Raw genomic sequence first — 13,536 nt, forward strand, 5'->3', positions numbered from 1 at the left:
CAAGAGTGAAAATCTTTTCAAAAAAATGCCACAAAGTGGTAAATTACGCTTCATGGTTTATGGTTGAGTCACTAATTGAAGTGTATACAGTGGAGCATATGTTTTGTTACACGGTAACTAGCATTGATCATTTGTTCAAGCTGTAAACACTGCTCCTAAAAGCTTTACGGACAGATATTGTCCAATTGCATTTCATGTGAAGGAGCCATCACTGAAGCTGAACGATTGCACAGCTGCCCAAGGATTTACCGCGCGATAATTCACCAAGACTATGGAGAGACTATAGCAGCACGAAAGATGTAGTGGGCAGATTCCCTTTTCCTAACCTGGGGTTATTAGATTGTCGTGTGTGGGGGGAGGGGAAGAGCCTGCTTGCAAGGGAATCTGCCCGAATTTCCACCCATGGATGCAAAATTGGGATGAATCCGTGCGTGGCATGACCAATGCTTTGGTTTGTGCTGTGCTTGGGAAATCCAATTAACCCAGGAACAGGGATGTGGAAATCTGCCCTTTGATAAGTGTTAGTATGTAATAAATGCACAGTATAAATGCAAATATTTATTTTGTTCTTTTAGAACAGTCTTAAATAAAGCTATGCCACACAAAATGACACATTTATCTCATGTCCTATTTTGATTAAGAAAAAGAATGTGCTTGGACATTTTTTAAATCTTCATTGGGTTAGAATCTGTTACATTGATTTTAGCAGGAAAGAGAAAGAGAGAGAGAGAGAGAGAGAGAGAGAGAGAGATTGAAAGCGATAATTTGTATGAAATGTTAGGAAGACCACAGTTGGAGTATTTTGTGCAGTTTTGGGCTCCATATCAAAGGAAGCATATTGAGACATCAGAGAGGTTACAGTGCAGGTTCACAAAGATGGTGCATGGTAGGAGGAAATATAAATACCAGGGGGTGGAAATTCAGTCGTGCATCTGTTGTGGCGTTAATTCAGGCGTAGCGGTAAATTTTGCACCAGGAAATGGTTTGCGTCTGCCGCCGCAAAATTCACCAGCTGGGCCCGGAGTGTGGAGTGGAGCGCTCCACACCTCTCTTAGGGCAGTAGGCTGGCTGAGCAACTGAAAATCCTGAGCTAAGCAGCCAGCCTCGGAGTGCCCTGAGAGAGGCTTCTGTGAAAAAAAGAAATCTGGTAAAAAACCATCAAAAACATTCCCAATACATTACTGACTGCACTTCAACATTAATCGCAAAAATAAAACTTATCTCAGGTACACATTCTTTATTGCGGCCACTCCAGCTCGGACCGACAACTTTCACAGGCATTCCCACTAGGGTGGGAACTGCCTGCGGTCAGAGCAAGATCAGGACCACCTGACACCAGAATTGATTCGGGTCTTCTCTGAGAGCAGGACTCGGTTAGGCTCTCCCTAAAAGCGTGGTTGGGTCAGGTCCTACTGGATGTAATGTATTTGCTTCAAGGGTTCGTGGCTTAAGAATTCATAGCAACACATTGCCATTAAGAACTAGTTGGTTTATTAGCAAAGGTTTATCACACTACACATTACCAGTTCATCCACCAGTCGCACAACCACCTGCCTCATCGTGGATCCCCTGAACCCAACTAGCTGGGGTTTTATTGAGTCTTGCGAACATCACATGACTAGCTAAGCCACTCACTACTCAACAGCCCTACAAACCTGTGAGCATACATGATTGGTGACCTTGTTGGAGATATCAGCAGTGGGGATAAGAGCAGCAGCCCCCGAGAACCAGCGTGGCACCGACCTGGTTAGGGACACCAGAAGCAGGGATAAGAGCAGCCCGTCACCGCCGGGAGCAGCGCGAGCCATCCTGGGAGCGAGACAAAACCTAAGTGTGACGTCACCGGAAACCATTTGGAGCAAGGTCGAGGCCCGAGGAAGAGCAGTGAGGACAAGCGAGGTCGGAGCCCAGGAGCGAGGCCCGGGAGAGGTGGAGCGAGATCGGGACCCAGGAGCGAGGTCATGGCCCAGGAGCGGTGCAGCGAGGTTGAGCCTCAGCAACAAGGTCGGGGGCCAGGGAAGGAGCAGGACGGGCCAACAGCGAGGTCTGGAGGCTGACACTGCATCTTATGAAGCCCAGGGGAGGGGTGTGTGTGTGTGTGTGTGTGTGTGTGTGTGTCACAGCCAATTAAATACTTTTTCAAGTGTAGTCACTGTTGTAATGTAGGAAACGTGGCAGTCAACTTGCGCACAAGCAACCTCCCACAAATGGCAATGTGATAATGACCAGATAATCTATTTTAGTGATGATGATTAAGGATAAATATTGGCTAGGACAGCAGGGATAACTCCCCTGCTCTTCTTTGAAACAGTGCCAAAGGATCTTTTACATCCACCTGAGAAAGCAGACAGAGCCTCGGTTTAACAGCATCTTATGAAACCCAGGGAGAGAGGACCTGTGGGAAGGAGAGAGGAGGACAGTAGGAGGAAGTCACAGCAGTTATCATGGGTGACTTTAATCTACATATAGATTGGGCTAACTAAACTGGTAGCAATACGGTGGAGGAGGATTTCCTGGAGTGTATAAGGGATGGTTTTCTAGACCAATATGGCGAGAAACCAAAAAGCGAGCTGGCCATCCTAGGCTGGTGTTGTGTAATGAGAGAGGATTAATTAGCAATCTCGTTGTTCGAAGCCCCTTGGGGAAGTGTGACTATAATATGGTAGAATTCTTCATTCAGGTGGACAGTGACACAGTTAACTCAGAGACCAGGGTCCTCAACTTAAAGAAAGGTAACTTGAGATGTGAATTGGCTAGAATAGACTGGCGAATGATACTTAAAGGGTTGACATAGAAACATAGAAACATAGAAAATAGGTGCAGGAGTAGGCCATTCAGCCCTTCTAGCCTGCACCGCCATTCAATGAGTTCATGGCTGAACATTCAACTTCAGTACCCCCTTCCTGCTTTCTCGCCATAACCCTTGATCCCCAGAGTAGTAAGGACTTCATCTAACTCCCTTTTGAATATATTTAGTGAATTGGCCTCAACTACTTTCTGTGGTAGAGAATTCCACAGGTTCACCACTCTCTGGGTGAAGAAGTTTCTCCTCATTTCGGTCCTAAATGGCTTACCCCTTATCCTCAGACTGTGACCCCTGGTTCTGGACTTCCCCAACATTGGGAACATTCTTCCTGCATCTTGACGGTGGATAGGCAATGGCAAACATTTAAAGATAACATGGATGAACTTCAACAATTATACATCCCTGTCTGGCGTAAAAATAAAACGGGGAAGGTGGCTCAACCGTGGCTAACAAGGGAAATTAGGGATAGTGTTAAATCCAAGGAAGAGGCATATAAATTGGCCAGATAAAGCAGCAAACCTGAGGACTGGGAGAAATTTAGAATTCATCAGAGGAGGACAAAGGGTTTAATTAGGAGGGGGAAAATAGAGTATGAGAGCTTGCAGGGAACATAAAAACTGACTGCAAAAGCTTCTATAGATATGTGAAGAGAAAAAGATTAATGAAGACAAATGTAGGTCCCTTGCAGTCAGAATCAGGTGAATTTATAATGGGAACAAAGAATTGAACAAATACTTTGGTTCTGTCTTCACTAAGGAAGACACAAATAACCATCCAGAAATACTAGGGAACTGAGGGTCGAGGGAGAAGGAGGAACTAAAGGAAATCCTTATTAGTCAGGAAATTGTGTTAGGGAAATTGATGGGATTGAAGGCCGATAAATCGCATCCCAGAGTACTTAAGGAAGTGGCCCTAGAAATAATGGATGCATTGGTGGTCATTTTCCAACATTCTATAGAGTCTGGATCAGTTCCTATGGATTGGAGGGTAGCTAATGTAACCCCACTTTTTAAAAAAGGAGGGAGAGAGAAAACAGGGAATTATATACCAGTTAGCCTGACATCGGTAGTGGGGAGAATGTTGGAATCAATTATTAACGGTGTAATAGCAGCGCATTTGGAAAGCAGTGACAGGATCGGTCCAAATCAACATGGATTTATGAAAGGGAAATCATGCTTGACAAACCTTCTAGAATTTTTTGAGGAAGTAACTAATAGAGTGGACAAGGGAGAACCAGTGGCTGTGGTGTATTTGAACTTTCAAAAGGCTTTGGACAAGGTCCCATACAAGAGATTAGTGTGCAAAATTAAAGCACATAGTATTGGGGATAATATATTGATGTGGATAGAGAACTGGTTGGCAGACAGAAAGCAAAGAGTAGGAATAAACGGGTCCTTTTCAGAATGGCAGGCATGAACCTTGCTGGGACCCGAGTTATTTACAATATACATTAATGATTTGGACGAAGGAATTGAATGTAATATCTCCAAGTTTGCAGATGACACTAAGCTGGGTGGCAGTGTGAGCTGTGAGGAGGATGCTAAGAGGCTGCAGGGTGACTTGGACCGGTGAGTGGGCAAATGCATGGCAGATGCAGTATAATGTAGATAAGTGTGAGGTTATGGACTTTGGTGGCAAAAACAGGAAGGCTGAATGGTGACAGATTAGGAAAAGGGGAGGTGCAACGAGACCTGGGTGTCATGGTACATCAGTCATTGAAAGTTGGCATGCAGGTACAGCAGGCGGTGAAGAAGACAAATGGCATGTTGGCCTTCATAGCGAGAGGATTTGAGTATAGGAGCAGGGAGGTCTTACTGCAGTTGTACAGGGCCTTGGTGAGGCCACACCTTGAATATTGTGTGCAGTTTTAGTCTCCTAATCTGAGGAAGGACATTCTTGCTATTGAGGGAGTGCAGCAAAGGTTCACCAGACTGATTCCCGGGATGGCAGGACTGACATATGAAGAAAGACTGGTCGACTAGGCTTATATTCACTGGCATTTAGAAGAATGAGAGGGGATATCATAAAAACATAAAATTCTGACAGGATTGGTCAGGTTAGATGCAGGAAGAATGTTCCTGATGTTGGGGAAGTCAGAACCAAGGGTCACATTCTAAGGGTAAGGGTAAGTCATTTAGAAGAATGAGAGGGGATCTCATAGAAACATATGAAATTCTGACAGGACTGGACAGGTTAGATGGGTAAGGGTAAGCCATTTAGGACCGAGATGAGGAGAAACTTCTTCACTCAGAGAATTGTGAACCTGTGGAATTCTCTACCACAGAAAGTTGTTGAGGCCAGTTCGTTAGATATATTCAAAAGGGAGTTAGATGTGGCCCTTACAGCTAAAGGGATCAAGGGGTATGGAGAGGAAGCAGGAATGGGGTACTGAAGTTGCATGATCAACTATGATCATATTGAATGGTGGTGCAGGTTCGAAGAGCCGAATGGCCTACTCCTGCACCTATTTTCTATGTTTCTATGTTAATGTCTCATCTGAAAGACGCCACCTTGAACAGTGCAGCAATCCCTCAGTACTGCACTGGAGTGTCTGTCTATGGAGTGGGCCTTGAACCCACATCCTTCTGACTCAGAGGCGAGGGTGCTACCCACTGAGCCACAGCTTTCAGTATTGGAAATACTTGAGAAATCTTTCCCTGCATGCCTTCAATCTTATAGGGCCCAGAAAAAGGATACTTGTAACAACTGCAACTTTTGATAAATATTTTGTACTTTCACTAATTTCTAATCAAATGAGTCTCAGGACTGAGATGTTTGAAAGAAAAACTTATATAGCACCTTTCACCACCACCGGACGTCTCAAAGTGCTTTACAGCCAATGAAGTACTTTTGGAGTTTAGTCACTTTTGTAATGTGGGAAATGGGCAGCCAATTTGCGCACAGCAAGCTCCCACAAACAGCAATGTGATAATGGCGAGATAATCTGTTCTTTTGTTCTGTTGATCGAGGGATAAATACATCTTCATCGAAACAGTGTCATGGGATCTTTTACGTCCACCTGAGAGGGCAGACGGGGCCTCGGTTTAATGTTTCATCTGAAATAGGGCTTTTCCCTCTTCTCCTGAAGCTGTCACACAGGCTGGGGTGTCGGACTAAAGACACAAAGATCTTCAGTACCTTGCTAAAGTGGTCATTGTTCAAGTGAGTGTCGCAGTTGAGCCAACTCTTGTCCTCATCCAACATCTACACGTGCTCACACTCCGGCAGGAGTCTCTGGATCAGGTGCGGGAATTGGGTTGATTTCCCCCTCCCCTTGTTAGCCTAGGGTCACTGTAAACAATTGTAATGGCCCTATTCTAGTCCAGTTTAAAATCAGGTGGCTCAGTACAAACCAAGGACCATACCTGAGTGTGTCCTCATTTGTATAACTCAATGCTACACAGCAGGACACAATGAAGTTTTATTCGAATCCTGTTTCAGACTCCTCTGCAAATTAAAAATACGCAGAAACAGAAAGAAATGTTTACATCAATGGAGTTCTGTGAAGGGCAAAATTAGCAGTGACGAAAGAGCCCAATGGTAGGTATTAGATGATGGGAGTGTTGATGGGTGGTGTTCTAATGTGTGCATCTGTGAGCATGCTCACAGGTTTGTAGAATGTTGCATTGTGAATGGCTTAGCCAGTCACATGATGTTCACAAGACTCAATAAAACCCCAGCCAGTTGGGTCTGGGTCATCCACGATGAGGTGTGCAGATGTGAGCCTGGTGCATGAACTGGTAATGTGTAGTGTGATTGTTAAATCATTGTTAATAAACCAACTAGTTCTTAAAAATTAATCGCAACACATTGCTATTAAGCGAAGAATCCATGAAGCAAATACATTGCAGGCATCATACTGTAACTTTCAAAAGGTAAATGACCCACCGAGCTTTTCCTACCGAGGCCAAACAAAACACAACTGCACTGAGGCTGTCAGAGTGATAGAAATGAACAGGCCTCTGGTGCAGTTGGGAGAAGCACAATGGAGCTCCACCTGTACAAAGAGAGATCGTCTGTCAGTGGCTGGACTGACCAGTCCCTCCCTTTTCCTGAGTTACATTTTCTCTGTGGAAATATACAACTGGGTGGATTTTAAGACTGTCCCTATCTTCACACTCCTTTCATGACAATTTAGTCTCAATGGCCCCAAGTTTCCACATGATTTGCTCCTAATTTTTAGGAGCAACTGGTGGAGAACGGAGTATCTTAGAAATCACAATTCTCCACATTTAAGTTTTCTGCAGTTCTAGGCATGTAAAACAGTTTCACTTTTGAACAGAATTTTTTTTTCAAAAGGGGGCGTGTCCGGCCATTGACGCTTGATTTGAAAGTTTCCACAGTGAAAACGTACTCCAAACTAACTTAGAATGGAGCAAGTGAAGATGTTTGTCGGCCTGAAAAAACCTTGTCTACACATTAAAAAATCAGGCGCAGGTTACAAATTAGGCGTCGGGAACGAGGTTGGGTGGGGGGGGGGGGGAGGGGGGGAAGGGAAGTCATTACATTCTACAATAAATCCTTAGTTATACCCATACAAATATTATACAAATAATTCCAACCTGAATAAAAATTTATAAGCAAAGAAAAGATTAAATAAACCATGTTCCTACCTGTGTGAAAGTGCTTCAGGCAGGGAGAAGGCTGCAGGAAGCCTCACAAGTTGAGGCAGCCATTCCCGACGGCGGGGGGGGGGGGGGGAGGCAGTGTGGAGGCAGCCGTTTCCGACGGCAGGGGGAGGGGGGGAGGAGGCAGTGAGGGCCCGACCGACGGCAGCGGGGGGGAGGCAGGGAGGAGGCAGCCGTTCCCGACGGCAGGGGGAGGGGGGGAGGAGGCAGTGAGGGCCCGACCGACGGCAGCGGGGAGGAGGCAGGGAGAAGGCTACAGGAAGCCTCAGAAGTTGAGGCAGCCGTTCCCGACGGCAGGGGGAGGGGGGGAGGAGGCAGCCGTTCCAGACGGCAGGGGGGGGGGAGGAGGCAGTGAGGGTCCGATCGACGGCAGCGGGGGGAGGCAGTGAGAAGGCTGCAGGAAGCCTCAGAAGTTGAGGCAGCCATTCCCGACGGCAGGTGGTGGGGAGGCTCCCCTGCCGTCGGTCGGGCCCGTCGGGAAACGGCTGACTCAACTTCTGAGGCTTCCTGCAGCCTTCTCACTGATGCAAGAAGCCTCAGTGCTGATCATGGAAGGGCAATGTGGTTTTATTAAAAAATTTTAAAAATTGAACAGCTACAAAGAACTACAAAAATGGCCGAGTGCCAATGTTTCCTTCACAATGCGCATGCGCGAACGCTCCAACGCGCACGCGCAGGGTTGCCGGCACGAAAAAAACTCATTTAAATGGTACCCGCCCCCTCCTACTTACAAAATCGGCACGAGTGGTAGGCTCCGCCCCCTGGGCGCCGCGCCAAGCTGACATCGAGCTGCAAAGCGCTCGAGAATAGCGTGTTTCTTTTCAGGCGCCGTTTTCGGCGCGAAAAACGGGCACCCAGCTCGGAGGGGCGCCTGTTTTGCCGCGTGTGGAAACTTGGGGCCATTATGTGTTATTATTTTTACTTACATTGGGAGTAACGTATATCTATCTTTCTATCTATATATCTTGCAGCATCTGACTGCGTCAACCTATCAATCTCAGATTTAAAATTATTAATTGAGCATTTACTGCTTTTTGTGGGAGAGAGTTCCACATTTCCACTGCCCTTTGAGTGAAGAAGTGTTTCCTAACTTCTTTCCTGAATGGCCTGGCTGGTTAAGGTTATGTCCCCTATCCTGTTTCTCTTGTTTTTACCGGTGCGGAATTCCGCTCTTTGGCTTATTTTTTTTTGGCGGACCGGAAGTCGAACATAATGGGGGCGAATATACTGCGGTAAGCGGAAGTTCGGACTCGAGAGGGGCGGACATTGGGGGCAGGCGGAATTGTCGCCGCCGTCAGTTATCAGCGCTGATAAAGTCATCGCGGTGCCGTGTCACCGCCGATCTCCCCTTCACTTAAGGGGAGAGCCTGTGCAATTCTTTAAGCTCGGACCACTGAGCCACCAGGGAGAGTTTCGGCTGGGCCAGCGGCCTGGCACCCAAGAGGGGGCCGACAAATATAAAACATGGCAGCAGCATCAGTAGGTCCTCCCCTTTAATGGGAGCCGCGCTGTTATTTTACAAGGACTACGGCCTCACTGCACTGGCAGAAAAAAGCAGCTTTTGGCACCGCGTGGCGGAGCAAGATTTTCTCGGCCGAATTTCAACATCGGGGGGTGGCGGTTTGGGACATCAGCGGTGCACACTCTGATGATGCATTTAGGACAGCAGTGGAGCGGTAGTGGGGAGAGCGGGTGACCGCCGGGATACCGCAGGAGCGGAATTTTCAAAACGGTGGCCATTACATGAAAAATCAGCGGCCAATGCACTCTGCAGCATGGCCGCGGATTTCCAGCAGTAACAGGCCTTAAGGGAAGGGGCAATTTCGGCCCTCATAGGTTTTGCTGGCTGGCCTCCCTAATTCCACCTTCCACAACTTGCAGCCCATCCAAAATGTCATTGCTCGTGCTCTCGCATGTTTAAAGCACCATACTTCCATTATCCAAGTCCTCCCTAAGCCCCATTGCTCACTGTGCCCCTAATGCAGTATTCAACCATGTGTGGCATCATTTCCTCGCATTCACCATCCCTGCTTTCAAACGCCGACCAAAAAGACTTCTCCTTGCAACCTTTTGTTTCCGGTCCTTAAATTCATTCGATCTACTTTTCTTCTTCAATTTTTATCTGTCTAATCTGGAAAGTGCCGAGATGTCCAAGTTGATTATTTATTCCAATAGCGGTCAACCTATTTTTGTCTCGCTATCTATACACAGAGATCTAACTGTCAATGTATTGCACAGAACTATCAATTTCAAGCTGCCTATTTCTCCCTTGATGTCAATCAGTTCTTTATTTGCCTGGCCACCTATTTATGTACAGGAAATCAGGCATCTGTGAGAAAGACAGCTGAAGAGACTTCAAACAATTCAAAAACAGTCGGGGAGTTACCCAGTTCACTGGCTGCTCACTTCCTTCCATCAGAAGGGTCACAGGTTTGAATACCAGGGCAGCCTGTCACTCACAATCACTAATGTTCTTCCTTTTTCCAACGCGGTATGAGGTGAAACTGAATACATCCAACATGCTCCGAATATGTCACTATATTTGGCAGCCAATCACATTGCAGGAGCCATGAAGAACAATTCTGCCCTGGAGCTAGGGTTGCCAACTCTGATTGGACATATTTCTGGAGGTTTCATCTCCAACCATCCCACCCAGTAAAACAGCTTCTCCACCTGCCAACCACTCCCCATCCCATCTCCAAGATTTTTTCCTACCTAATAAACAAAAGTATTAAAAAAAAATTTAAAAATTAATCACACAATCTTTCTCCATTTGCTCACAGCAGTGTCCAGGAGATAAACCTTTAATTCTGGAGACTCCAGGACAAGCCTGGAGGATTGGCAACCCTGCCCAGGGCATCTTCCATCTTGAAGGAAGACTTTAATAGTGTGGCCAGTTGATCTCCATGCCCCAACTCCTATTGTCTGACGTTCTATTTGGGAGAGCTAAATCATAACATTTATCCTCAAACGATCTTTGACTTGTGTCACTCAGAGGAGGAGAAGGAATCCCACTTTTTTCCTCCCAATTTATCCTGGCTCTGTGGAACACATTTTTATCTCTTGTATATCTAGGGGCAGATTTTCGGCTCCTCTGCGCTCCGTTTTTCACCCTGGAGCAGCGGCAATGGCTGCAGTGAGGTGTTCTGGGCGGGCGGTCAGCCTCCAGCGGCCCGCACCGAACCTTGGGTCCGGTTTCGCGGCGGCGTGGAACAGCTCCGCCCAGAAGAGCTGCACCAGTGCAGAAGGCCCCTGGTTACGACACCAGCGCAAGTTTTGACTCTTGCCCAACCAATATGCCTCGAAATGCGCCCCGCAGTGAATGCTTGGGAAATCAGGCAGTCCAATGATAGACAGTGGAGAGGTAAGTAATGGACTCCTCAGATAAGTGTGACTGCAAAACAAATTAAAAGAAAAAACAATGTGTGCTGTGGTGGCGTGGAGAATGCTTTTATGGCTTTCTTTTTAGGTTGTACGTCTCTCGGCGCGCTCCCAGCCCGGCTTGTTAGCTCGGGAGTTTCCCATGCTAGCACCCAAGAGAGGTGTACAACGCCTCCCTTCACGCTGCGCCCATGACCTCAGGGCCCAGTTGCCCAATGTTACTTACTGAAGCGCAAACTGTTCCCGGGCGCAAACTTAACCGCCTCACCGCCATTATCGCCCCAAAAACATCAAAGCTGAAAATCCAGCCCCGAGTGTGTGAAGATCTGTATAGGAAACCTAAAACATCACACATCAGAACAGACAGAAAGACTTGCATTTCTATAGCGCCTTTCACGGCCTCAGGATGTCCCAAACGCTTTACAGCCAATGAAGAACTGTTGCAGTGTAGTCACTGTTGTAATGTAGGAAACATGGCAGCCAATTTGCACACAGCAAGCTCCCACAAACAGTGACGTGATAATGACCAGATGATCTGTTTTTAGGTGTGGGTTGAGGGAGAAATATTGGCCAGGTCACCAGGGATAACTCCCCTCGCTCTTCTTAGAGATAGTGCCATGGGATTTTTTTACATCCGTCCGAGAGGGTAGATGGGGCCTGACAATTACATGATAATCACAAGCAGGGATGGCATTAGAACAACGTGCATTTATATAGTGCCTTTAATGTAGTTAAACGTCCCAAAACGCTTCAGAGGAGTGTTATCAAATAAAATTTGACATCGAGCCACATAAAGTGACCAAAAGCTTGGTCAAAGAAGTAGGGATTTAGGAGCGTCTTAAAGAGAGAGGTAGAGAGATTTAGGGAGGGAATTCTAGAGCTTAGGGCCTAGGTCGCTGAAGTCACGGCCGCCAATGGTGGAGCGATGAGAATTTGAGCTTTGAAATCCGTGAAATTGCACAGGACCTCAAGCTGATCAGGGACTCTCAAGAAGGTCCAGATAAGTATAAGGAACGAGTTAAATCGATCTCGGCTTTTTCAATCGTTAGCGACTTGAATTCTTCAGCAACAATTAGGTCGGTAGCATTTAGTATCAAAATCTAATCAAATATAGGGGCCCCAAACCTCCTCGAGGCAAAAGATGCCGCTGACCTCAAGGTGATGTGGTGCGGTCTGAACCAGAATTTAATGATCCATATGACAGCTAAATCACACAAACAGCAATGGCCTGCAAGACCTTCATGTTTTCTGCACAGTGGCCACAGTCCTGTGCCAGCAAGTCAGAGTCCCTTCAAATGTGACAAATCCGGGTGGGGCCGCTGTTAGTAAGGTCTCCCTGGATGTCTGGGGAGATCTCTGAACCTCGATAGCACACAGAAACAGGGCAGGAACTACTGACCTAAGACACAAACTATTATTTTATCTGCATTGGACGTTTACTACACTTGAAAAATCTACTACATTTACAACAAATTTTATATCGATCCACTGCTGGGTAAATAAGCTACTAAGTCACGAGAAAACATACTAATTCTTGGAAAGTAGCTAAGTAGTTAAAACATATCTTTTTCTTTGTAAAATCGACTTACCACTTCAGAATCATCTATTCCATAAAGGTACATCTCCACATTCATTGAGAAAAGTCTTGAATCCAGTTTACGCGCAATACTATTTTTGTGGGCCCCTACTTCTCTCCTTAGTTCCTGTTTTCTGTCCTCCGGGAAAATTCATGAAATATTTTTCCCCTCAAAAGGCTCTCGCTCCGACCAAGAACAAAGTTTCCCAGGAAATACAGCACATCTCACACACTGTGAGGAGCACGCCGCTAAGCCTTAGTTTCCAATACAGAAAGGAACAAGGCCACAGTGTTACTGACAGAGGGAGGAGAAGACACTGGTTGGCAATCCTGCTTCGATTCAAGGCTTCAGTTCAAAATAGCTTACACAAGATGACGCTGGCCCCACATTCTGATTCACTGCCTGGAATCCAAGCAACTGTTATAGTAACAGCAAGAGCCCCTTTTCTTGATGTATGAATACATGTGTCTCAGTAGCATTCGATGTGTAAGTGTATATGTGTGTGTGTGTGTGCGCGCGTGTGTGCAGATGGCTTGTGTTACAATATGTGCTGAAGTCATCAAATTAAGGCAGGGATTCCTTTCCTTCTTGATGTTTTTCTTCTTCGAGTGTCTGAGTAACCAGGCATCTCAAGCATTTAAAATTGGTTTAACCCCATAAAAAGGTCAGCTGGGAGGAAGCATGGTATGGAAACTATGAAGCCAGAAAAAAAAAGAGTAGAAATGCTGTTTTTCCTCCTGACGGCAGTGACTCATGCCGGTCGGTGACTGGTGCCTCAGAGACTGGCATACCTAGCCCAAGAGACCATTCTTCACCTCTGAGCTTATACAATGAATGTTGATCTGACTGTGGTGTGCATCGCAATTGAGCCTAATCCTATCGCACACATTTACTTTCGAGCAGGGATTCAGTGAACCGTGCTCAAAGGCAGGAAGCCCAACTGATCTTCACGCTCCCCAGTTCAGTAGTACGGAAGCCAAATGTAGCAGCCCCTTGGTTTCTGCAGCGGAGATGAAATAGCTCGGTACAAACCAGGAGATCAAAGCTGGTACCTTATTGGTCAGTGCATTTATCCATTGAGACATTACGGCATCCAAGGTCTAAATAATACAAGAAAGTACAGAATGAAAAAGGCTATTGGTTC

The 13,536-nt window shown here is 46.3% G+C and overlaps 1 protein-coding gene across 4 annotated transcripts in view; it reads right to left on the minus strand.

Moving 5' to 3' along the window:
- The window catches only part of cacnb1 (calcium channel, voltage-dependent, beta 1 subunit), a 132,067-nt gene that overhangs the window by 87,790 nt on the left and 30,741 nt on the right, over nt 1-13,536 (minus strand). For 3 of the 4 annotated variants that reach the window (XM_070864684.1, XM_070864682.1, XM_070864685.1), the window contains exon 1: nt 12,405-12,828. The exons of the other annotated variant lie outside the window; for it this stretch is intronic. In XM_070864684.1, coding sequence (XP_070720785.1) covers nt 12,405-12,449 — 45 coding nt within the window. In that variant the 5' untranslated portion in view covers nt 12,450-12,828. Of the gene's footprint in view, nt 1-12,404; nt 12,829-13,536 lie in introns of those variants that run through there. 4 annotated transcript variants of the gene reach the window in all.

Source organism: Pristiophorus japonicus, chromosome 21 (assembly GCF_044704955.1).
Source record: "Pristiophorus japonicus isolate sPriJap1 chromosome 21, sPriJap1.hap1, whole genome shotgun sequence".
Classification (NCBI taxonomy): domain Eukaryota; kingdom Metazoa; phylum Chordata; class Chondrichthyes; family Pristiophoridae; genus Pristiophorus; species Pristiophorus japonicus.